This window comes from Limulus polyphemus, unplaced genomic scaffold (assembly GCF_000517525.1).
Source record: "Limulus polyphemus unplaced genomic scaffold, Limulus_polyphemus-2.1.2 Scaffold528, whole genome shotgun sequence".
In the NCBI taxonomy this organism is placed as follows: Eukaryota; Metazoa; Arthropoda; class Merostomata; order Xiphosura; family Limulidae; genus Limulus; species Limulus polyphemus.
Genome location: NW_013666138.1, coordinates 249093 through 273380, shown reverse-complemented (window position 1 = coordinate 273380; position 24288 = coordinate 249093). Strand labels below are relative to the sequence as shown.

Genomic DNA, 24288 nt, shown 5'->3' with positions numbered 1-24288 from the left:
AATTAAAAATTGTTATTTTACGGTGATAATCTTGTTTTCTTGTGCCCAATAATGCATAATTTCATTTGATAAACAAGTTTAGATTGAATGGTAATTTATAATCAGTCACAAGAACGTTGAATCTGAATCACTTGAAAAAAACGCGGGGGTGCTTAACTTTTTTCCAGGTGTATATTAATGATTACTGTAATCTAGTAAAACATTAGCTGTGACTAGTGTTTTAACAATATTCAATGTTGTCCCAAGCAATAACTTGTAGATACCAAGTGATGCCAGAATGAAGAAGGTTTTAGCTATTGTTAGACATTTTGTGGCTGGAACTGACATGCAAATGATAAGTTTAGAAATTATAAAATTTAACTATATATGAAAGATAATTTTCTCTCAAATTTTTTTAATAAATTAATGCTACTACTGAACTCATTGCAGATCTTTGCAAAACTTTCACTCAAACTTGGTTATTTTTCATTCATTTTTAATTTAATTATCAAAGGAGCCTTGTTTAACTAAGGGAGAAAACACTGACTCAATGACAGGAGGGGAAAGTAAGGAAAGAAAAAATAATGATACCTTAAAAATTAATGCTCTTAATATCAGGTAACTATAAATCATTATGCTTATGCATAAAAATACTTCAACAGATGTACTTACTTAATTCAGAATCTATATAATTAAAAGAGTTATGTGTATGCATGTGTAGTAAACTTTTATATTTCATTAAACTACAAGAAAATGGAATTACAAATAAGGAAGTATGAATGACATCACCATATGTGTAATGAAGGGGTGGGTGTAGATAGTACTATGCATTGCAAAGGAAAAGATATTTGGGGAATAGATCTAAATATTTCAGGTTTACAAAGCATCGCTAGATCTCTCTTACTGGATAATTTGATTGGCTTGTCACTTTTGATTAGACCATTTGGCTTAAAGTGTCTTTTGTACTAGAAGTGTTTGATGGATATTACATGTTTAACCTTAGGTTTAACCTCACAGTCATTAAGATGCCTTTGCACAGCCATTAGATTTGATTCATTCATAATTTCACATACCTAAGTATATATGTGAATAGCCTAGGCAGATCTCTTAACTCTTTTAATTACTTTAAATATACAGCACTGCTTTTATATTTTATAAACTTTGTGCATTCAGATATAAAATATCAAAAAAAATATTTTATACATGAAATATGAGTTTTTTCTCCTAGTATTAAATTAAAAGAATGCTTGTTATTAAAACTAATTACCTTCAAAGGAATGGCTCCTTCCTCATCACTGTCTCTCAGCTCCACTACACAAGCAATATTTCTAGCCTGTAAATATAGAACAAATACTAAAAAAAATGATATATGCTCTATATGCCACAGAGTTATATTCCTTCCTTGTGTAGTTACACCAAACTGTAATGTTCTAAAACTTCTTATTATACTTTGAGGCCCTCAAAGCTAAGTGGGGTTTTTGTTTTGTATGTTATTAATAGTTTTATATTATTTGTATGCCACAGAAAGGTAATAAGTTAGCTTAATGAGTTTCCCTTGATGTTTATTCATATTACTTAAGCAATTGTCTTAGTACATAATTTTCTGTTTACAAGAACTCACTAGTTTAGTATAGTATTTTTATCCTTGGACAAAGGTAAATATGGCAAGGTCTGTACATAATTTAGCAAAAGGAAGACTCAGATAAGTTTTATTATTCTGAAATATATATATATATATATATATATATTTATATTAGTTTCAATGCTTTAGACAATTTTTATTGCAATACTTCTTTGAACAGTGGTTTAGAGCATAACATCATTAGGCCTACTATAGTCTATGTATGAAAATTGGTTTTCAGGTTAACAGTTATGTACTACTGTACAGTAAATAGCTAAGTTATGTAATGACTGTTATTATATTATGAGACATAAATTGACCTCAAAAATCAAACTTATATTTTGAAAGGTTTAAAAGTTATCATGCCATGTGTTTGAAGCATCTGTGTTTCAGATATAGTGACCATTATGAGTAACTAATATTTATTATTGCAAGTTCAAAAGTGGTATTATACCTGCCAACAGGTTGTAAAAAGTTAATTGAAAATAGATGTAATACTTTGTAAAAGCGATAATAAAAGATTGTTAATACAAACATTTGTCATTCTCCAGTTGATTCTTGAACCAACTGTGAGTTATTACACTGAAGGGACAGCCCTGTACTGCACATCCAACTATTTTTAAAACCATAGTCCATTAAAAGCTAGTGAAATAAGGCCATACATCAATATTGGTTATCTAATAATAACAGCAGTTTTCTAAAAAAAAATCATTTATATAAAACAAAGCTAACAACATTAAATTAATGTCTATTTTCTACATGATATCTGATTCACACTTAAAAAATATAAACTGTAGTTATGAAACAGAAAACTAAAAATTAGAACTTTTTTCCACTTAATTTGAAGACAAATGGATGTCATATTTTACAGATGTAAAAGATAATCCAAGTAAAACTGTCAGGAGACTACAATAAAATAAATGTGCATATAAAGGTTTACATTAGCATAAAGTAAAATAGTCTGTAACTTATACAAATAGTTTTAAAAGAATTTTCAAATTAAACTAAACAAGTGAAAAATTTTTCGTTTTTCTTGAATCCTACAAGTTGTGCAGAGACCTACATCTCCTCCGTACTAGTCACTATGTTATTTTATACAGATTCTCTATAGCACTGACTTATCCTCTTCATAATACAAAATTACCCAAACGTTTTCAACAAAATACATTTGTTTTAACTTTATACTTACACAAAAGGTTATGGGATGTTGTTATATCAGAAAATAAGTGTTACATTAATTATAAATTGAAATTAAATACTCTGAGCCTACACACTGCCATAATCACATGGCCAGTTCTAACCTTCTAATACATTTAAATATTATGTTATTAAATTACACTATAATTTAAGAAACACATAAAAAATAACAATGCTATCAGTATATCATTCAGTGTATATACAAACCTTTGTGAATATTTTCTGGCTATCAAACTTCAGACTTCGAGGAAATATGTACAAATGATTTTTATATATTGTGAAAGGATGATTATCACTAGGCACATCTGTGGGGAATTGGTCTACCTCAATTGTTGGATTATGCATTGGTGGAATAGGAAATGGGTGCACAGGAATCAGGGATGAAGATAGAGTATCTGTAAAAACAAAATAATACAAGTTTCTTTTATATTCATTTCACTAACTTCTCAATAACTGAAATACTATAATATTAATAATGTTATTTAGATATTTTACAAAAACTAAATCTTTGCTAACATTTTACAAAGTAATAAATATAATGATCATTCTTTTAATGTTTTATCCTTTGGTTTACAAATTTGTTTTGTTCAGAGAATAAAAACATCACTACTCCTCTAGAACAAAAAGTTTAACACAGATTAAATTAAAAATACTGTTCATTCTGGTTATGTTCTTTATCTTCACTACAACTAAGATTCTTTTCAAATTGATAAAATTAAGATACAGCAAACTTACTTAATCATCTTTCACAAACACTACCACATTGCAATGTATCTGAAACAGTTTTTACTATTTATGTATACATAAAAAAAAACACAAGTTAAACAAAATTATATAAAAGAAACTTAATGAGCCTGAATCATAACGAAACTTTATTAACAATTAAATACTCATGTATGTTGTATATGTCAAAACATCTACTTTAAATATATCTGTATTTATGTTTTAAAATGTTAATTTTTCAAAACTAGCAAAAGTAATGTATTTCAAAAACAAATACTTAATAGATAAAATTAAAGGATATGTACTTACTAGGTATTGGTTCTTTTAGTTGCTTAATAGTTATTTTGATTTCTCCTGGTATACTAACTAAGTGTTTCATTTTGTCAGGCCTGAAAGAGGAAATAACACATGTCAAACATATAAAAATAATGTAAGATGCAATCACTGCTTAGTGTGTGTGTGTGATATATAAAAAAACAACATATATTAATAAATTAAATGTAACGATCGGGTTTCCAACATAAGCAGGTCACAAAAAACACACAAATTTTATATCTTATTAATAGAGAGATGAATCAAAACTTACTTTTTATATTCTGCCAACATTTTTATCAAGTCATCATTGGACAGTTTGGAACTTTCTTGTCTGTAAACAGCAGTGATGATTGAGGAGGTGTCCAGTTCCAGTGATACTGGTTTAAACAGCGGTCTGAAAGTGATTAGGAAGTGTTTACAGAAAACCATATGAAAAGCGGAAAGTTAACATATTCCTATACCAAAGATGTATTTCCAATAATACTTACCTCCTCTCTCACTATAGTTTTATTCTGGCAAAAGTTACTTTTCTCTGCCCATCTAAGCATTAGTATGAATCTTATCTTGCTTGAAAAACACCCCTAAATGGATGAGGTACTGTGTGGGAGTAAGGATAGACGTTTCTGTTTCAATGAGAAAACCCGCTCTCACAGCTTCGGATAAAAGAGCTAGAGTTCTGATAAGTGGTGGGAAAGAGCGATAAGAAGCCAGTCACCCATATAATGATAAGTGTGAATGTCCAGTGAGTGAAGATGATGTACAAAGGATCTGACTGCCCAGCAAAAGATGTATAGAGCAGATGCGAGGCCAACTGATTGAGTGAGAAACTAAAAAAAAACTTGTCTTTTATACACAAAACTGAAATAACGACATGAAGACTATGTGATCAGGATATGAAGATAGGCATTGGTGACATCAAATTTTGTGATCCATAGACTTGGCAAAAAGTGCCACCGAAGGGAAAGAAATAACTTAATCGTAAACCAAGGAGGCTGGAGGAAACGATCGAGACAAGAAAGGTCGATGAGAAGTCAACAGTCACCCATCTTCTTTGGTAATACAAACTGATGAGAATTAAAACCCTTGAGAGAGGAGTCAATGCACTCTACAGCCTCTTTGTTAACAACTGGATGTAAGACAATCTTTGGTATGAGAGACAATGGAGGAGAAAACGTGAAATGAAAGATAATCCTCTTTTAAGAACTTCAATGACCCAGTGATCTGTGGCAAAGGTCTCCCATACTGACATGAACCATCTGAGTTGGGCCCCTACAGGTCTGGACCTTAAGGGTTGTCACAGATGCCGTAGTTTGCACTCACCCCAAGCAGAAGTTATTTGCTGATGAGGAAGGAAACTTCTTTGTGTTCCAATAGAAAGTGGAGCTGACACAGGAAGTCTGAAAACCCTAACGGGAGATGCAGAAAACTGTCCAGTAGAAGACCGGGAAAGCCAAGAGGCCAGGGCTGAAAGAAAAGAGTGGAGACGGGCCACATCCACCCGAGATTCCATGGAATCTGGAATACCTGCAAAAATCGAATGTCCGAAAAAAGGAGCTTCTCTGAGATCTCTAAGGCCAAAGAAGGAAGTCGAATTCCATCAAGCAAGGCATCTCTCTCCAAACCAACAAACCAACCAATTCATATTTTTTCACATTTTATACATGTTAACAAAGCTCCTAAGGTTATTCTAAAATCAGATTTTCATATAGCAATAAAATTCAATTGAAACCTAGACTACAGAAATAGGAAACCATATTTTGGATTATTTTCTATTTGAAAAATAAGAAATTGATGTCATCATTGTGATAAAAACAAAAAATATTGTTTAATTTTTTTTACTAAAGTCCTTATTAAATGATATTGAAAGACTAAGACTATAAACAAGTTCAAACACTGTAAGTTGAAATAACTTTAGCCAACTAACTTGAAAAATTTTATGGATATAAATGTATAATTTTAATTTCAACCAATGAAAAAGAAGAAATAAGCTTAAAATATGATTTTAAAATTATGGTAAGCTTAAAATCAATATCTACATTTAACTGAAGAAAGGCAGAGAGAAATCAAAAGACTGTTTATTAGTTCATCAGAAAACATATGAAATAAGCTGAAATAAGTGAGCACATCAATTAAAATTTGTATTTTGCTCTTACTAATTATGATTAGATTTTGTGCTGACCATGTAACAAAAAAAAAGAAATATGTCAGATGGATGTTGCCAGTTGTCACTTAAAATCCAAAGAATTTATTTGTCCAGAGCAAGTAAACAAACTGAGGAACACGAGATAAGAAAAAATTATCTGAGGAATTCACAATCTGTTTAACAAATGAAAACAGTTTTCTACACTTCTTAATCAAACCTAAATCCAGCATTTAAAATATAACATAATTAACCCCTGATGGTTATATATGTATAGTAGAGACAGCTGATATTGGAACAGAAAACTTTTATTTGAAAAGCATAAAACAAATAACAGTGTTTTGACCTCCTTAGGTTATCATCAGGATGAAAATGAGATTTGAAAGAGTGACCGTTATTGATCACGTGTCGTGGAGAGAACAGTAATGATGGGTGTAAGATAGGGGCATTGTAAATATTTAACTTATTATATGGTAGTTAACCTTAAGGAATAACTAGTACAGATATACAACTGTTCCTTGGTGCTGGTTTAATGTGGGTTTAAAAGTTCTTGTATTAGAAGAGCTTCTTTAATTTTTCGTTTTTTATTTTGGTTTCTTTACTTAATATGTTAGCGTTTTCTATGGTTGTTTGAGATACAATGTTCAAAAACATGGGAGAGTGACTTTTTGTGTTCATTGAATCTCGTTTCAATTTTTGGGCTTGTTTCTCTTATATTGAAATCATGACAGTTGTCGCATTGTATTTTATATATAACATTAGTATTATGATTGTCAGAGTAGTTTTTACATAGTACAGATTTTAATTTTGATTTTAATTTTTAATTTTGTTTTTGAATGAATTTAGTGTTTACTGGAATGTTATGTTTGGTTGAGTTTTTTTTTTTTTTCCAAATTTTAGTCATTTTAATCACTGATATCTGGAATGTATTGTATGAAGCAGTGTAGTGTTTTGTTCTTAGTTGTTTCATGTTTCACTGTCTTTTGGATTGTGTTGTTGGTTGTGATTTCTGTGAATAATTCTATTGATGGTTTTTTAGGATATTTATTCACGTTGATAAAGTCCTGTTTTAGTTGATTGACTTCTTCGTTAATGTTGTCAGGTGAGCAAATTCTTGTGGCTGTGTTTATAAGGTTTTCTAGTATGTTGAGTTTTTGTTTTGTTTCACATGCCGAGTTCCACAATGAATGATTTTTCCGTAGATTTTTGTTTTAAACTGTGTATTTGTTCTTGTGATATTGAGGTTTAGAAATGCTAGTTGTTGATCTTTTTCGCATTCATTGGTGAACTTAATACCTTGGTGTATGGAGTTCATGTGTTTGAAAAAGCTACAAGTGTGTTCTATAGATGTGAATCCAGCAACTGTATCATCTACATATCTCTACCAGTATAGTGATGGGTGTAAAGCTGAACTGATGGCTTGATATTCAATCTGTATCATAAAAATGCTGGCTAGAATAGATGACACTGGATTGCCCATACTTAAACCATTTATTTGTATGTAGTTTTGGTAGTTGAACATAAAGTTAGTTTTAGAGGTGGTAAATTCTAAAAGAGTTGCTAGATGGTTGCTGAGGGTGTGTATAAGTGGGTTTGGGGTCTTTGATTTAAAGTTCTAATGCTTTGTTATAGGCTTCTGTGGTGGAAACTTCAGTGAAGAGAGAGACTACGTCTGAGCTAGCCATTGAGGCTTTGTGGTTCAGTTGATCTAGTACAGTTTTAAAGTTGAAGGTGTCTTTGGAAAAGGATCCTGCTGATGTTAGATACATGGAAAATGCCACACTATGTATTTACCTAGGTTATAGTTAAATGATTCATAGGTCAACATTATGGGTCTCGGTGGACAATTGGGTATGTGTAGTTTTGGAGTTCCATGTAGTTGTGGTGTACGGGAGTCGGTATTATGTAAGTAGGATTAAAGTTGCTCAGAAATTGTGTTTGCTTTTTTCAGTTGATTTTCTTTTCATGTGTTTATGGTTATATCAAGCACCATCACTACCTACCTAGCTGCCCAAGCAAAAGGCATTCGATAGTGACCTAGTCTCTGACAACATGCTCGAACTTGTCTGTGCACCTTGAGGCCCAACCGACCATCTCCTACTCCTCCTCCCTGCTTTAAGTAAGGTAATGAGGCACTTGTAATTCCTCCCTGAAGAACTTTTTCAATCCTCACAACAAGGTAAAGATCTGGATCCTCTTTTTGTACTGTAAAGATTGCCTGTAAAAATAAATATGGAAACAAAATAATTATAAATTTCAACTATCTGTGAATCAAGTATTGAGAATAAATAAAAAAAATTATGTTACCCTATAAAAAATGGCATATCTAAATCATAATTTAACTCATCGTACAATAATAATATATTTTCATACAAATCAAATAGCAACATACATCTTTCATATATGTTTACATAAGATCAGTTATTTGCTTCTGATGTGTTCATTTATGCTCATCATAGGGTACTTTTAGAAAGGCCATTGGAAAAATATTTATTTTTATCAAGCTTATTACTTAAATACTCACATAAATTTTCTGCAAATACTAGGCAGTGCTACATCATAGTCATTTTCAAGGAATTAAATAGTAGCTGAATAAGCTAGCAAGTAAGGTTATTATCTTTACTTGCTAACTTATTAAGCTGCTAGTTACTTTCTGGAAAAATACTATCACTTGTGCATTTTAAAACAATATCTACAACAGTGGCTTGTTTACTAAATGTTTCAAGAACTGCATAAAAAAACACTAATCATAGGACTTCTGAAAAGCCTAGATATTAATACTGAGAGTTCAAACTGAATGTGATAAGGTAGTTCAATCCATTTTAAATATCTTACAGTTGTGTAAGTTTTAAATAATATAACTTTACCCTTCTGTAACATTTGTCATTCATATTCGTGGTTTTTGTACTTGTTATGGGGACAGTCCATTCTCATAAATCTCTAAGTAATCTCTAAGTCAGATGCTATAGAGGTTTGCCTTAGTTGCTAGTTGTAGAAATTACATATGACTGTCGTCACTCTCTTAGTGTGAAATAATCTTTTCAATTGTAACAGGTGAGTGATGAGACAAATTATTTCTAGAAATATGCTCTCTGTTGAATCTTTAATGCTGGTCAAGCTTTAACTTATATTTATCACCTTTCAGTACTATAACTTCAGTTTTGTTTAGTTAAATTATTTTATGTTGACAATAATGTTTGTGTTCTGTAAGACATATTTGTGTAGGGAAGCATATTACACTTGGAGACTTGTATATATATATGACACAACGATTTGTAAGCATAATGAAATCACGAAAATAGGTGCTTTATCTTTAAACCGAGACAATAGCCCTAGTAACATTAACAAAATATGGCAAAATTTATTCACTTAGCTCCCCCCTTCCTCTGACTTTCCTTTAGAAGACAAACCAATGCTCTGTCAAAACATGTAGTATGTATTAAAACTTTTCATTATGCTTATAAATTGTTGTGTCTTATGTATACAAGTTCTGAAAGGCATGTTTATATTTTCTGAACACTACTGGGTTGCATCTTATTCTCAAGGTCTCAGGTCCTTGCTTTGGTGTTTCCATCAATTTAATCTTTGAAACCAACTATTAAGAGGAATATCTCCCCTTATGTAGCATATTCTAAAACCAGAATACCACAAAGACATAAAGAGCTTAACAGTCAGATGATGTTTTTGAAGTTAGTAAAGTGTAATGTTACTCTGAAAACTCTGATAACCTAAGAGCATGTATAAAAATCAATTATGAATGAGGTGTATCAAAAGATAAAGGAAAAGGTGTGTCAAACAAAAACAAACATCAACCAATTTTCTTGCTCACAACTACAGAACATTACTAACTTTTAACCAAAGCAACTTACTTACACAGATCAGAGCTAAACATTAACCTCATAATGTATATAGGTAATTTTAATATAACATTTTTACTTACAATGATTAGAATGTATTGATTCATCAACTGAATACCTTTGTTGGTGGTGGTATTTTCAGTTGATCAGATTAGAAGGTTTAGATTAGTTCTAACTCCATGTACTAAGCTAACAATACAAAATAGCCCTCATAGTAAAGAACATATATTAACCATATCAACTCCAACTATGCTCTCAGAGAGAGAGAAGGTAGTATCGCTCTCATCATATTTCATTACAAAAATAAAACTAGTGGGTGAAATTGTTTGAAACTTGACAAGAGTAGTCCTAAAAGTATGTAGTTTCAGAAAAATAAAATATTTAATTCTGATTTTTTCTACTATTTCTAATACAAAATTTGTTATTTAATGTAGTTATTTGCACTTGGACTCTGAATAGTTCACCTGAGAGGTGCTATTCATGTTGAATATAAAAATACTATTATTATCCTACAGTTTTCACATTTCATTTGCATAATCTCTAGAACCTCCTAAATGAATATCAAAAGTTTAAGATAAATGTTTACATTTTATTCAAAATTTTCTCTACGTTCATTAAATTATCATCAACAGACAGTGCAATGAAAGATTTAAAATTAACAAATGAAAATATGTATATACCTTTCAATTCTTCACAGGAATAGTCTTCTTTGTCTTATATGATTAATTTTACATCTTTATCTTTTCACTTGTAGCTTATTTCAATTTTTAATTTTCCTTTCAAATTCTTTGTCTTTTATTATTAATGCCAATACGTCAACTGATGCTTGCGGGGCTGTGTGAAGTTACTGTTGGCAGACTCAAGGCAGAGATGCATTTGCCTAAACAAGATGGCACTTGTACATGTCCTGTGTTTATAAGCTTTTGCAATCCAGGCAACAAGAAGTTAAACTTATAAAAATCATTAAACCTTTCAAATATGATTTTTAAAACAAAAATAATACATAATTAAGTAAAATATGAAAGTAAGACCTAAATACAATTTAACTGTCTCTCTAACTATAGCTTATTTAGGTAAGAAATCACCGTAAGTGCTATAGTCGATCAAGCAAAGAATACTAAAGGCAGTTACATGTACCCCGTGACGAAAACTGCATGGCAATTTCAAATTAACTGTTTGTGAAGTATAGTGTGAACTGAGCTCTTATTAACGACTATATACACTTGTGTCAAGTAAGTACATGTGGCTCATAAATCTCACATCAAAATATAGAAGGTGGGTATGGCACCTATCAATGGTTGGCAAAATTTATTTCTGTTTCCCAATGAATGCAGCTATAATACTTTGTATTTTACATGTCAAAAGAGCAAATAGATCTACATTATCATTTAGACACTCGTGTACATGTCTAGCTTGTGTTGCGAATTTCACTTCTATAACAATACATGCAGTAACTCCAAGATTTCTTAAATATCCTCTCAGAAACTGGTAAGATTTCCCTAAGGATCATAAGTATCTTATACACAAATAATGACAGTTTTATAATTAAGTGTTTTCACTAAAATATGTTATTTTTCTACTGTAGTTACTCACTATCAAACTATTAACAAATCAAGTGCAAGGTGATTTTTCATTTTAAGCATAAAAATACTTTTCTCTGTCTTATAGTTTTTATACTTCATTTGAATAATCTCTAGAACCTCCTAAAAGGATATCAAAAGTTTTTTAAGGTAAATTTTTATATTCTATTTTTCATTTTCTCTACCTATCACTAATTGTAGACATTATTATCAACATACAGTGCAACAAAATAATTAAAATTAGAAAATAGAAAAAAAATACTAACTTTTTAATATTTTGTGGAATATCTTTAAAGAGTTTCCTTCTGTTAAATTTGTAATTTCATCTCTTTTTCCTTTTCACATATAGTTAATTTTTAATGTTTATTTTCCTTTGTTGTCCTTTACAACTTATTATTCCTCTCGACACAAGTCAACGATGCTCTCAAGACATATTACAGTGTTTTTGCAACAGAAGCACAACCCTGCGGTAAAATTTTCGTTCAGTTCATAATATCGTAAGCCTTGACAATGGATTCGAAGCATGATGTATATTTTTAAAATGTTTAAACCTTTTAATTATACATTTTAAAACATAACTAATACAATATTAAGTAAAATATAATAGTAAGACTTAAATACAATTTAAACTATATCTATAACTATAATGTATTTAGGTTAGAAATAACCATTACTGATATAGTTGATCAAGCAGCCAACAAGACTATAGACAATTTCATGTACTCTGTGACAAAGACTTGGTGCCAATTTCAAAATAATCATTGTTAGTTTATTCTATAAAATTAGCTTTTTCTAATACATATATATATACACATCTCTAACATCTACATGGAAGCGATAAAGCTCAAACAAATCTGTTGAAGGTGGGTGTGGCAGTTGTCAGAGGTTTAAAAAATGTATTACTTGTTTTTACTGTATTAAATCAGAGTACTTTGAAAGGAACAAGTCAAAAGGTTATGTAAGCATCTTGATGACTAGACGTACCTCCACTCTATTAACATTGTATTATTGAAAATACAGAGAACCAAAGTAGAGATTTTTCATAACTCATTGGTCACGTGACAAAACATCCAAAGTTTTAAGTAGTTTTTAAAGGTATATTTTGTATTAAAGGACTTAAAACTTGAATAAAATAAAACTTCGAATCATGACACGCATTATGATATTAAATTCATTCACATAAATTGATATTAAAGATGTTTAATTAAATTTCGAATGTAACACAGTAACTTGTACAGAAAAGCATTTACAGGGCTCCGTTGTGAAAGGGTTAATGAAACTAACATTAAAGAGAGAATATAACATACTTAGAAAACCCATAAAACTAGTTGTTTGCATTTATATGCACTGTCACTGATTCCCCTAATCCCTTGAAAAGTGTAAGACCAATATATGCAAAACTTTGTTTAATCCTAAAGTTTAAAACCTTTTTACTGACACATACAAAATAAAAATAAGTTTAAAACACAAAAGGTCAAAAGCTCATTAAAATTAAATGGTTAAAAACCTGCCAAAAGTTTCAACATAGTCTAGTGTCTTCCACAGTGGCTACTTTGTGTCATGATTCATTGTAGGTGATTAAATATGAGTACAGTTGTAACATGTAGCATTCTGATGGTAAATTTATACTAGTACCTATGTTCATGTGATATTTTCTCCTAAATATGCCATACTCATGAAAAATTTTTCCAATCTGAAATGTGATTTTGTGTAAGGATGTGCTGTGCTAAGCCTGACATGTTAATCTGGCATATAATTTTTGTGTTATTTAATATGTGCATTTGATGTTCGGCTTGTCTCACCATAATATATTTCATAAAATATTTCACAGGGAATTTTAAACATGCTACTGATTCTATTTTCAGATTGGATGGATTCTTAGATGGACTAAGATATGACTTAAAGTTGTGTGAGATCAATAAACAGTTCTAACATTATTTATATTAACCTGGTCAGATAATGCTTTATCAGAAGGGATGTTGTAATAGGTTTTAAAATCCAATCTTTTTTGTCTATTATTTTGTTTTGTTCAATAAAATGGTTAGGGACACATTATCTTTTAACACTTTTATGATTTGCCGAGTTTTTTTTAACCTGACCTTGCTATTAGCATTTTGCAGGAAATAGGGTGGTGGGAATTAGATTCAAGGTATGTTTCTTTATTCTAATGTTTCTAATATACAGCAGTAATTAAAGTTCCATTTTCTTGTCTATGAACCAAAATATCTAAGAATGGTAGTTTTCCTTCAGAATCTTTTCTTGCTATGAATTGAACGTGATTATTAATACTATTGAGTGGCCAAAAATTTTTGTTTACAGTTTTCTTCTTTCTAGAATGGTTAAAGTGTCATCTACATATCTTTTATAGATTTTAATTTTGTTGGGGAAGGTCTTCAGCGCTTTGGTTTCCTGAAGTTTCCGTACCTAAGTCTGTTACAACCATTTAAACTGGAAAGTCCACAGCTGAATTAGAACTGGATGGCATGTAGACATAGTTTTAACAGTGTACACATTTCATCTAGTGAAAGTGACATCTATTGAGTTAGGGTCTTGTCATTGTGTAATCTGGCTTCTGCAACTTCTGAGGCCAATTTGTTGGGTATGGTTGTGAAAAGACTCATAACATCAAACAATACAATTTCTTCATTTTCATGAAAGAATATAGTTTGAAGATAATTTGTAAATTTAAAACTAATTCTTATTTGGTACTAACTATTACCAACTAATGGGTGTAAATAGGTGTTTAGGAAGGTTATATGTGGGTTTGACAAAATTGATGATTGGTTGAAATGTCATGTTCTCTTTACGGATGATTGGAAGGCCATACAAGCAGAGAATACAAACATCCATTTGAAAATATTTTCTTTCCTTTTAAGTATAACAATGCACTGTTAATTTTTCTTTCTAAGGCCAAAGATGGATTCTTAGCAAATTTTATATAAACACTGGAATCATTTAATTTAAAATTATAATCTTTTTGATCTAGAATCAACAGAGTGTATTTGAATATCTTTAATGTTTATCAGTTTAACAGCGGGATGTTCTTGATTAGTTAAATTTGGTGTGGGAGAATAATATGATGCATTGTCACTTGTAACATATTTTGAAAATAAAGCCCAGTTCTGTGGGAACACAGTTTAATGAAGAATTTTAGGGACAGTCTATGATACAGAGGAGAATAGACGGAGAAGATGACATAACCAAGAGTTGATTGATATCAGCAGATTAACTCCTATTATACATTATACATAGAAGCGAGAAGAATGGGATGAGCTGGATATGTTGCCAGAATGTAAGACAACAGACTGACAAAGATTGCTATATTTGAAAGACCACAAGACAGGAGACCATTGTGAAGACCAAGAAAAAAGATGGCAAAATAATGTAGCAGAGGATGTCTTTGATGTTGCTATAAAAGATGAATAATGATCAAAGGTTGCACAAAACAGGAAAAAATGAAGAGACTTCATAAGAGCAGCCAGGACTAACAAGCCCCAGTGTTATAGAAAGAGAAGGGGTAGTAGAGTGGGGGGAGGGGGGGGATGATAAAAATGGAGGATATTGGTGATAGCTTTTGTGTTAATTTTAGAGCAAAGTCACATTGGGTTATCTGTTGTATCCACCATGTGGAATCAAACCCTGGATTTCAGCATTGTAAGTCCATAGACTTACTGTTATTCCACCAGAGGACTTGGTGATAGCAGTACACACAGATTTTAATTCTGAGATGAATGACTTATTCTATTTTACAGTATCTTCTATTGGTCCTAAGATTTATGTGGGATGGAAAGCTTTTGGAGTAATTGCAACTCCTTACTAACAATGTCTAGTGACTAATGAAATCCAAATTATATGGCTCTAATAATGTAGCTTAACATTCAGGATAAATACTATAACACATATTACTATTTAGCTATAAAGCCAAGTAGAAGATTGTACAAAAAGCTCAGTACAGCAAAAAACTTGTGTCCATGAAGGTAAAAAGATAGTAAGTAAATTAAATGAATAACAAAATCATAAATAGTAAAAATATTAAGACTCTAACTGAACTATTTAACTTAAAAGTAATAAAAATAATAATGTTGTAAGCTATATTTTCAATGGTTTAACTTAGATGTTAGCTAGCAGGTGCATGATGATTAGATCAAGTTTATAAAAGTAGTCCCAGAATACCTAGAAAGTTTGTGAATATTAGAAATATCATAAATAGAATAAGCAGTTAGTAGAAAGCCAATCAGTATTGGTAGTCATTCAGTGAAGTATTTGGATAAGTAGTAGTTACTGCATTATATTCAGTTGTATGATCAATTAGTTGTGAAATTGTAAGCATAAGTATATTTATATCTTAGTTCTAGTATTATTAATAAGTGGTAAATCTATGTTCAAAGTGAAAACATTATCTGTGAACTCAGGCCAATAAGTACAACTGTGTACAAATTATAATAGCTTGTTGGTTAAGGAAGAAATAAACTAATTTATTATTGCCACATGGGCTGGACTTGGCTTTATTTTCACAAAATAATTTAAAAGAACCACCCCAATGAAAGAATGTTACAACAACAGTTTACTAAACACACTATGGGCTGTGTCTAACACAGATAATCAGAATTTAACAATCCTCTAATCATTAACTTGATGAGAAACTGAAGTTAAATTAAAATTCTCAAACAGTAAACCCTTTTGTTATAAAACTTTTTTGTACTTCAATTTTTAGAGTTATATTTCAAATATTTCAGGTTCAGAGCCAGAATCATTGTCAGTTTACAGAAATTCAATTGTCTTTTCGAGTGTAAAAACACTGGAGTAATTTGATATCATTCTGGGTCTGTTTTCTCATAAAAATTAAACAATTTTCAACTGCAAATATTATTCGTTATGAATAGTAATATATACCATGTTGGAAACAAACTGGTGGCTGAGGTTATCATCTGTGCAGATTAGGCTTTGTCTATTAATTTTGTGAGTTCATTTTGCATTTCTAGTGTGAAATGCAAACCAAATTATGTGGTCACCATATGGTGACAAGAGCACCTAAAGGGTTAAACAAAGTAACAACAACAGTTAACATGACAATTAAAGAAATAAACAGAAACTAATGATGTAATTCATACTACATAAGAATCTGTTATAAAGTTTGAATTAACTATAATGAGAGTTTAAACTAATCATTATCACTATTTTAAAGTAACCCAAAAACAGTAGTAAAGAAGTTAATGTGTATTTGTGAGAGTTTTGAAAAGATCGTGATATTCTGTAAAGATATTACCCCCATAATCAGTAACAAGATGATTGTTGAATATAATTCAATAATCAATAAACCTGGTGTTCAAAATAAAGAGGGATGATCATCATTGATGAAAAATGAGAGTTAATGAGCTCTATCCATGAAATATTGTAATACTGACAAAATGCTATTCTATCTAATAAGCTATGAATAGTATTAAAGCATAAGCACAATTTATTTGTATTTGAAAATTGAAAGTTTATAGATTAAAAATTTTGAGTCTATTTTATTGAAAATTTTGCCTTTCAATGTTTGACTAATGATGCTTATATCTAAAACTACTTAATGTTTTGTATTCAGTGAAAGTTAACTTTTTTCAGAGTGAGTTATGGTTAATATATGTGTCTTTGGCTGTGCCCAAACAATCTTGAAAATTCAGTAAAAGAGTATCATCAATGTATCTACAAATGGGACTAACATTCAAAGCTTTTACAGCTTTTCTAACGGGTTTTCTTATGAATTAAATTCAAATCTGAATAAATATTCAACAGGTAGGCTGAGGCTACCAACATTAAATATTCCCTGTGTTTGATGAAAGACATGTTGACAAAATTATACACGTGTTGTCAAGTACAGAATAAAAAATATATAGCCTGTAAGAATTTGTTTATTGTAAAACAATGATATTTCTAATGAACAAATTATCATATTAAAAACATCCATGTTTGTCAACATAAATCATTATTTTACCAAAATTCTTAAAATATCTTGAAATTTTTGATGAAAGAGTCTTTTTAAGTTCTAGTGTAAATATATACTATAATGAAAAAGTTTGTTTTTTGCTTCAAAAATTTAATATTTTTTTAGATTCAATGAAATTATGAATGATAATAAATAGGTTGATGCCTGTTCTTTCTTTGATAATAACAAGCAATTGTGTATAAAGTGATACCTGTTTGGGAAAAGTCAACCATTCCTCTCCTAAGTCTGCAAGAACAGGTAAGGTCATTTTTGTTCCAACTCCTTCTCCATTTGCAGTTACACTGTGATTAGATGGTCCATTACGTCTTTTTCCAGATTTAGGAAGCATGTTTCGAATATATGGATGATTGACATCAAATCTAAACTCTTCTGACACTTTTCTTCCCTTTTTTGCATCATATACAGCAAGAGTTGTAATGTATGGCTCCACCTGGGGGTAAGTGTATAAAGTTATTAAAAATTACTTTAAGTAAAAGAAATACTAGTAATGTAGCTATTCCTGTTCTTCAACTCATTCACCCAACTATTTTTGAGAAATTCTTAGCCATTAATATTAATAACATTTCAGCACCATTAACAGAAAACTAAAATAACAAAACAACATTAAATCTATCAAAATTATTATATTTCTTATTCAAACATGGAAAAGAAGATGGACTAATGAAAGTTTTACTTTCTTCTGTAACGACATATGAGATAATTTATTATTTACTAAAGTCCAAAAAATATCTTTCCATCATAAGACCCTGGCCATAGAAATTTAAGGTATAATTCATGTGATGTTTGCTACATAAACTCTCAACCATTTAAAATAAATAAGTATTATATTTATTAGCCTGGAATATATATTACAACTGTTACAAAATGTCTGTCACACATGGAAAACATACTATGTCTAAGTCTATGCTAATACACAAATTTATAATCATATTAACTTTTTTTGTGTTATTGAAGCAACTATTAATACTATTTTTGTATGATGCAATTTTCTCAAGTTCAGAAAGTTTTTTGCTAAAGTTCCAGATATTCAATGTATCCAAACTTTCACAAAGAAAAATTAAAATGCTGATTAGCAAAATTTTGATTTAACAGCTTTTCTAACTTCATATTTTAGACCATGTTGCAGAAAACGATTTCATCTTTCATGTACCAGGTTGCGATTATTGTATAATTATCAATAAATGAAGATATAATTATAATCATAAAGAGAATAATATAAAAAAATAAATAAATTAACATTATTTTTCTATAAATCAGTTAAAGTGAATACAGTTATAATCACACAAGTTTTTGTCTACAAATTGACACAAAAAACATCATACAGCTTTTATTACACACTGGTATAATTTTTTCATAATGTTATCTTCCTTACCTGACACAATGGCCCTCTCTCACCATCCAGAGGAGTTAACAATCTGAACCTGACCTCTTCACATTTTACAAATATTCTTATTCCAAACTCTTCTTTGTAAGGTTGAACATCTTGTTCATACTCAATCAGATAGGAAGACATGGATATTCTCTACGTACACAAACAATATTGAAAATGTAGCTCCATATTACACTTTTGCAACAAAGCAACATTTAAAAGTCCAAGTATCTAACTGCTTACTAAAGAACAACAGAATATTCAACTACTTATTAAATAAAAGACTCGTAATAATTAAATTGCCAGTACAAAGCTAGATGTTCTTAACAAGTACATAATTTTATCTGCCTAGCATTTTCATTCATTTTAAACAAATACCCCTTTTGTCCAGTTGGTAAAGCACTCAGTTGACATGTCACAGGTCTTGGATTCAAATCCAAGTCAAGGAATACATATTGTAAAAATTAAATTATTTAATGTGTTTAAGGATCTGATTAATTTTCTTATTTATACTACTTTAGTGCTAATAATAAAAACATATTAAAGTTAATTTGATAATAATGGTAAACGTTATTAGTAGGATTAAACTTCATAGTTAGGACTTGTTAGTATAAGTATTACTAACTAATGTTAGATTAGGCTTAGAATGTGTACAATGATTTTAGGCTTTAGCTGCAATTCAACTTTTCAGTTTGTGCAGATAAGGAACTGTGGGAGGGAAGGAAAACAAAAGGGACAGGTAGGAATGGAAATGAAAAATTTGATTAGGTTATAGTTACTAGCAGAAATGCCACCCTATGGGCAGCTGTTTGTGCTAATAACTACTAATTGTATTATTCATAACTCATCAAAAAAAATTTAGAAAAAGTGAACATTTTCTAAAAAAGGATTTTTGTATGGGAATACTGTATGGGAAAAGTGTTCAGACTGTGCTCTTTGGTCATATACAACTCATTGTATCAAAATGGCTCAATGTGCAGAGCTCAAAATTTTCATACATTTTATTAACTGTAATATTTTATATATTAAAAGTGCTACCCATTATTGAAAAAATATTTTTTAAGAACTCCAGTTTCTCAGTACTACATTTAAAAATTACATCAATAATGATATAATCAAGCCCTCACGTACCATCCTAATGCAAGTAGTGTTTTTGTTATGAAGAGTACTTTTATTTAAAATTGTGATCTATTATAAAGAAATGGTTGTTGCACATACCAGTTATTTTTATTATTCTTGAACACTCAAAGTGTGAAATTTTTTTATGTATTTTGTTTGTGGTACCGTTCAATAGATGGCACAGGAGTTTTGATTACATACATAGATACTGACATACACACTACATCCATTATAGATATACATCCATTGGTGATTTTTTGGTATGGCATACAGACAGGATAATCTGTCTGTGGAGTAAATAGGGAGAAAAAAATTAGATCATGCTATCCAGTGGCAAGAATGGAAGACATAATTGATAGGTCAAGTGATATAGTAAAGAGTGCTAAAGTTATGCAGTTTTAGTTATGCACACAGGGGATAAGGATGTAGAAAAGTACATGTCAGAAGAGCTAACTGATAAGTACACAGGATTGATAAAGCCATTTAAAGAAAGGAGAGATAATTTACTTCTGTCAGGAATACTGCTGAGAGTTGCCTGTGGAGATCAGACTATAAATATGTTACTAGGGTTGAATGCTATGCTTAGGTTAATATGTAAAGACAAGCATAATGGATGGTTGAACTTGCCAGATCAGTTAGATGAGAAAAGGAAGCTTTTCAGAATGGGTGGTTTACATTTGAATAGGGTAAGAGTTGGCTAGTTTGCAAAAACTATTAATTGAACTGTATGGGCAGCTGTAAACTAGGACTAGACAGTGGTGAGGGCCAGCATAAACTGAATGCAAAAAAAAAGAAATAGTTTGTAGAGAAAATTGTAGAGTAGAAACAAAATACAGAAGTATTTTAAGGGTAGACTAAATTATTTCTATTTTCATGGTAGAAGTACAAGAAATACAATATATGACTTTAAACCAAATATCAGATTGGAGGATTTTGATATAACATCAATAACTGAAACTTGGTTAAATGACATTAATTCTGATGACAAAAATTTCTTTGAAATACAAGGTTATGAGTTATTTAATAGGGATATAGTATTAGAAAGTGAATAGGAGTGGCTTTATATGTAAAATATGAGTTACATGTTATTGAAGATATCAAAGATAAAAACAGAGAGACTGAATCTATTTAGGTTTCCATTAGAAGACATAGAGGAAGAATTTAGTCACCTGAATTTCTTTTCTGGAAAATCAGCAAAAGTTAATAAATAGAATGAAAGGGGGGGCCCAATGATATTACTGACCCTGGAGCCTGGGCTGGCTCTCGACGTCCCTGGGTGCAAGTGATCATTGCTTAGTTAGGTTTGATGTTTTACTGCATATGGAGATCAGGATAAATAAGATTTTGCTCACATGACATAAAAATAAAACATTTTAAAGGGATGCAACAATAATAATCTGTTGTGAATTGGTCAACTAAATTGAGTTACTGATAAAATTTGGAAAATTTTTAAATATTCAAGACAGACATTCCTTACAGAAAAAAGGGTGGCTGAAGGTGAAAGGCCAGATGGACTTATAAAGATAATAAGGGATAAGAATAATGAAAAGCATTATAAATATATGAAGTTTAAATTGACTGCAATGAAGGGAGATTTGAAGGATTATAGATGATAAATAGAGTTAGTCAAATGAAAAATTAGAAAATCAAACAACAAAACAAACAAAATGTTGGCTGAAAATGTAAAACTTAACAGTGAGAACAAGAGTAGGGCTTTGGAGGGATGATAAAGAAAGGCTCATTTCTGATGATTAAGAGATAGTTGGGTTACAAAATTTTACTCTTTCTTCAATTTTTACTGATGAAAATTTAAGCAATATTCCTCATTCTTTGAAGAGGTTACTGCTTATGTAGCTGAAGGTTAGAGTGTGGATTTAGTGTATCCGGATTTTTAGAAAGCATTTGAGAATATGACACATGAAAGGCTTGTTAAAAAGATTATCTAGACAATTGTTTGGGGATAGTTTGTTCATGAGACAGAAAAGATGCTGGATGGAAGAAAACAGAAAGTTATCAATGGAGTTCAGTCAAACTGGATTAATAACAGAAGTGAGATACCTCAGGGTTCAGTGTTAGAATTTTTGCTGTTTTTAATTTACATCAATAAGGTAGATGAAGGAATGGTTAACATATTACTTAAACTTGCTGATGATATTAAGGTCTTGGGTGTTGCTGACTGTGAGGAAGATGCTGCTGCTTTACAAAAGGATTGAGATTATTTGGTGAGTGAAGCAAATAAGTAGAAAATGGCTTTTAATTACATAAATGCAAGCTAATGCATGTAAGTTATCATAATCTGAATTATAAGTATAATTTTGATGGGAATACCCTTAAAAGTGTTATGGAAGAAAATAATTTTGGTCTTCTGGTCGAACGCTTTCTTAAGCCATCCAAACAGTGTGCTGTTGCTAATAGTAGGAAAAGAGTACTTTAGGTTTTACATGTAAATATCTAAACCAGTTTTTAAAACTCTAAATTTTATTTTTAAAGTCATATGAAGTAAACAATGTAAAATTCAACAAACAAACAAATCAGTGAAAGTTAAAGTAACATAACTTAGAATATACGAAAATTAATTATAGCACCAATAACTGAACAAAATTAGTACAGATCATCATACAGCACAAGTCTGCCAGGTTTCAGGCCTACTCACCCAAGGGTGTTAAGATTAAAAATAAAACTTATAAAACATGAAACAGCAAAACCAAACCATTCTTGTACGTATATTTTTATATCCTTAAATATTTCTTTACTAACTATATTGTTTTATTTCAAATAAACTATTTACCTTTATCTTGTACTAGATGCTTAGTCAAAGAAACCAATATACTATAAAAACTTCAAATTTAATATTTAATTTTTCATAAAAATTAATTTTGATTTTTTTTCTTAAAAAATAATTAAACATGAATATATCTAATTTTGATCTAGTAATATTAAATAATGATCATGACACTATTTAATTAAGCTTTATGAAATGTAAGTCATATTGCAAATGAAGTTTAAATAATGATTCACAGAAAATATTTTCTTTCTATTTCATAACAAGAAAGTTTGCAAACAATAAGTGTATTTCATAAGTGCCAAGCTTTGAAGAATCAACAATTTATTCATGTTTCTTTATAATAAGTTTTTACAGTAATTTAATTTGTAGTAATTATCCTTTATAGCAACAATCCTGCAGGAAGTTACAGGCTGATCAGTTGTAACACAAATTGTGAATTTTTAGCAAATTAAAAAGTTGTACTAAGTTTAAAGTATTTATTTATTAATGTTAAACAATTAAAGTATTGATAGATGTTCAAAAAAGTCAGAAAATCTACTTAAATACACTAAAAAAAGGGAATGCAACCAGCTACATCCACAGTAAACTTCTTGTTTTCACATACTAAAGAATTAGAAAGTTGAAAGCAAGTCATTAAAAATTACCAGCCTAGAATTATACTTAACTTCTTATTAATGCTGTTATTAAGTTGAAACACAAATGTGCATCACACAATGAAATAGTTTTAAAAAAAATTAATTTGGAAAAACTTACTTGTAAATCAGGATATATGGAAAACAAATTTTGGCGATTTTCCTTCCTTGCTTGAGAAATAGTAAAATCTGTTTCCCTTGCATACTAAAGAAGTATTCAAATGTAAAAATAAATCTTAATAAATTTATAGTTTACAAAACATGGAAAAACTAATTAAACCCAAAATATTTTAACATGTACAAGTAACCTTTTTCAAAACAAAAATATCCAAATATTACATTCAAACCAATAAACATTAAAAATAATCCTGCTTTAGTCTTTTGGAGTCTTCATGAAACCCAAGTATTTTGTAAACATCGTGCTGACAGATGGAAGCACATACATGTTTGTTGTTCTCAGTAGCTTCAGTATTCACTAGTTTGTGTTAAAATGTTATACATAGTTTACGTGGTAAAAAAGAAACAAGTTGTAATATTCAATGTTCATTTCTTGATTAATAAAGGAAATGATTTTGAGTGTTAGTGCTTTTGTTTCCAAATTACTAGTTTATTATTATTTAAATATTTTTAAATTAGTGTTTTTATGATAGGGTCCACTGGGACCCAGAATAAGTGAATATGGAAAATTTTTACAGAAGATTAATGCAGGGTTAATATTTTGCAAGAATGTATTTTTATGTTTTGATAAATAATATGAATTCAATACTTAAAAATCACTTCTGGATAGCTGAAACACTTAAAAAAATTACAAAAACATATTACACTAATTATAGTGAAAACATTACAGATTTTATTGGCAACAGTAACAAAGACACAATGAATCTGAAGTCACTACCACAGTGTATATATATATATATATACATACATACATACACACTCACATATATCTACTTTACTAATACCATATTCTAATTAAATGCAATAT

The 24288-nt window shown here is 30.0% G+C and overlaps 1 protein-coding gene across 1 annotated transcript in view; it reads right to left on the bottom strand.

Moving 5' to 3' along the window:
- LOC106458887 (dedicator of cytokinesis protein 11-like) overlaps positions 1-24288 on the bottom strand; it is a 168422-nt gene that overhangs the window by 119421 nt on the left and 24713 nt on the right. Inside the window, 8 exon segments of the mRNA XM_022385244.1 lie at positions 1247-1312; positions 3005-3192; positions 3830-3909; positions 4107-4229; positions 7979-8193; positions 17589-17828; positions 18771-18920; positions 23425-23508. Coding sequence (XP_022240952.1) covers positions 1247-1312; positions 3005-3192; positions 3830-3909; positions 4107-4229; positions 7979-8193; positions 17589-17828; positions 18771-18920; positions 23425-23508 — 1146 coding nt within the window.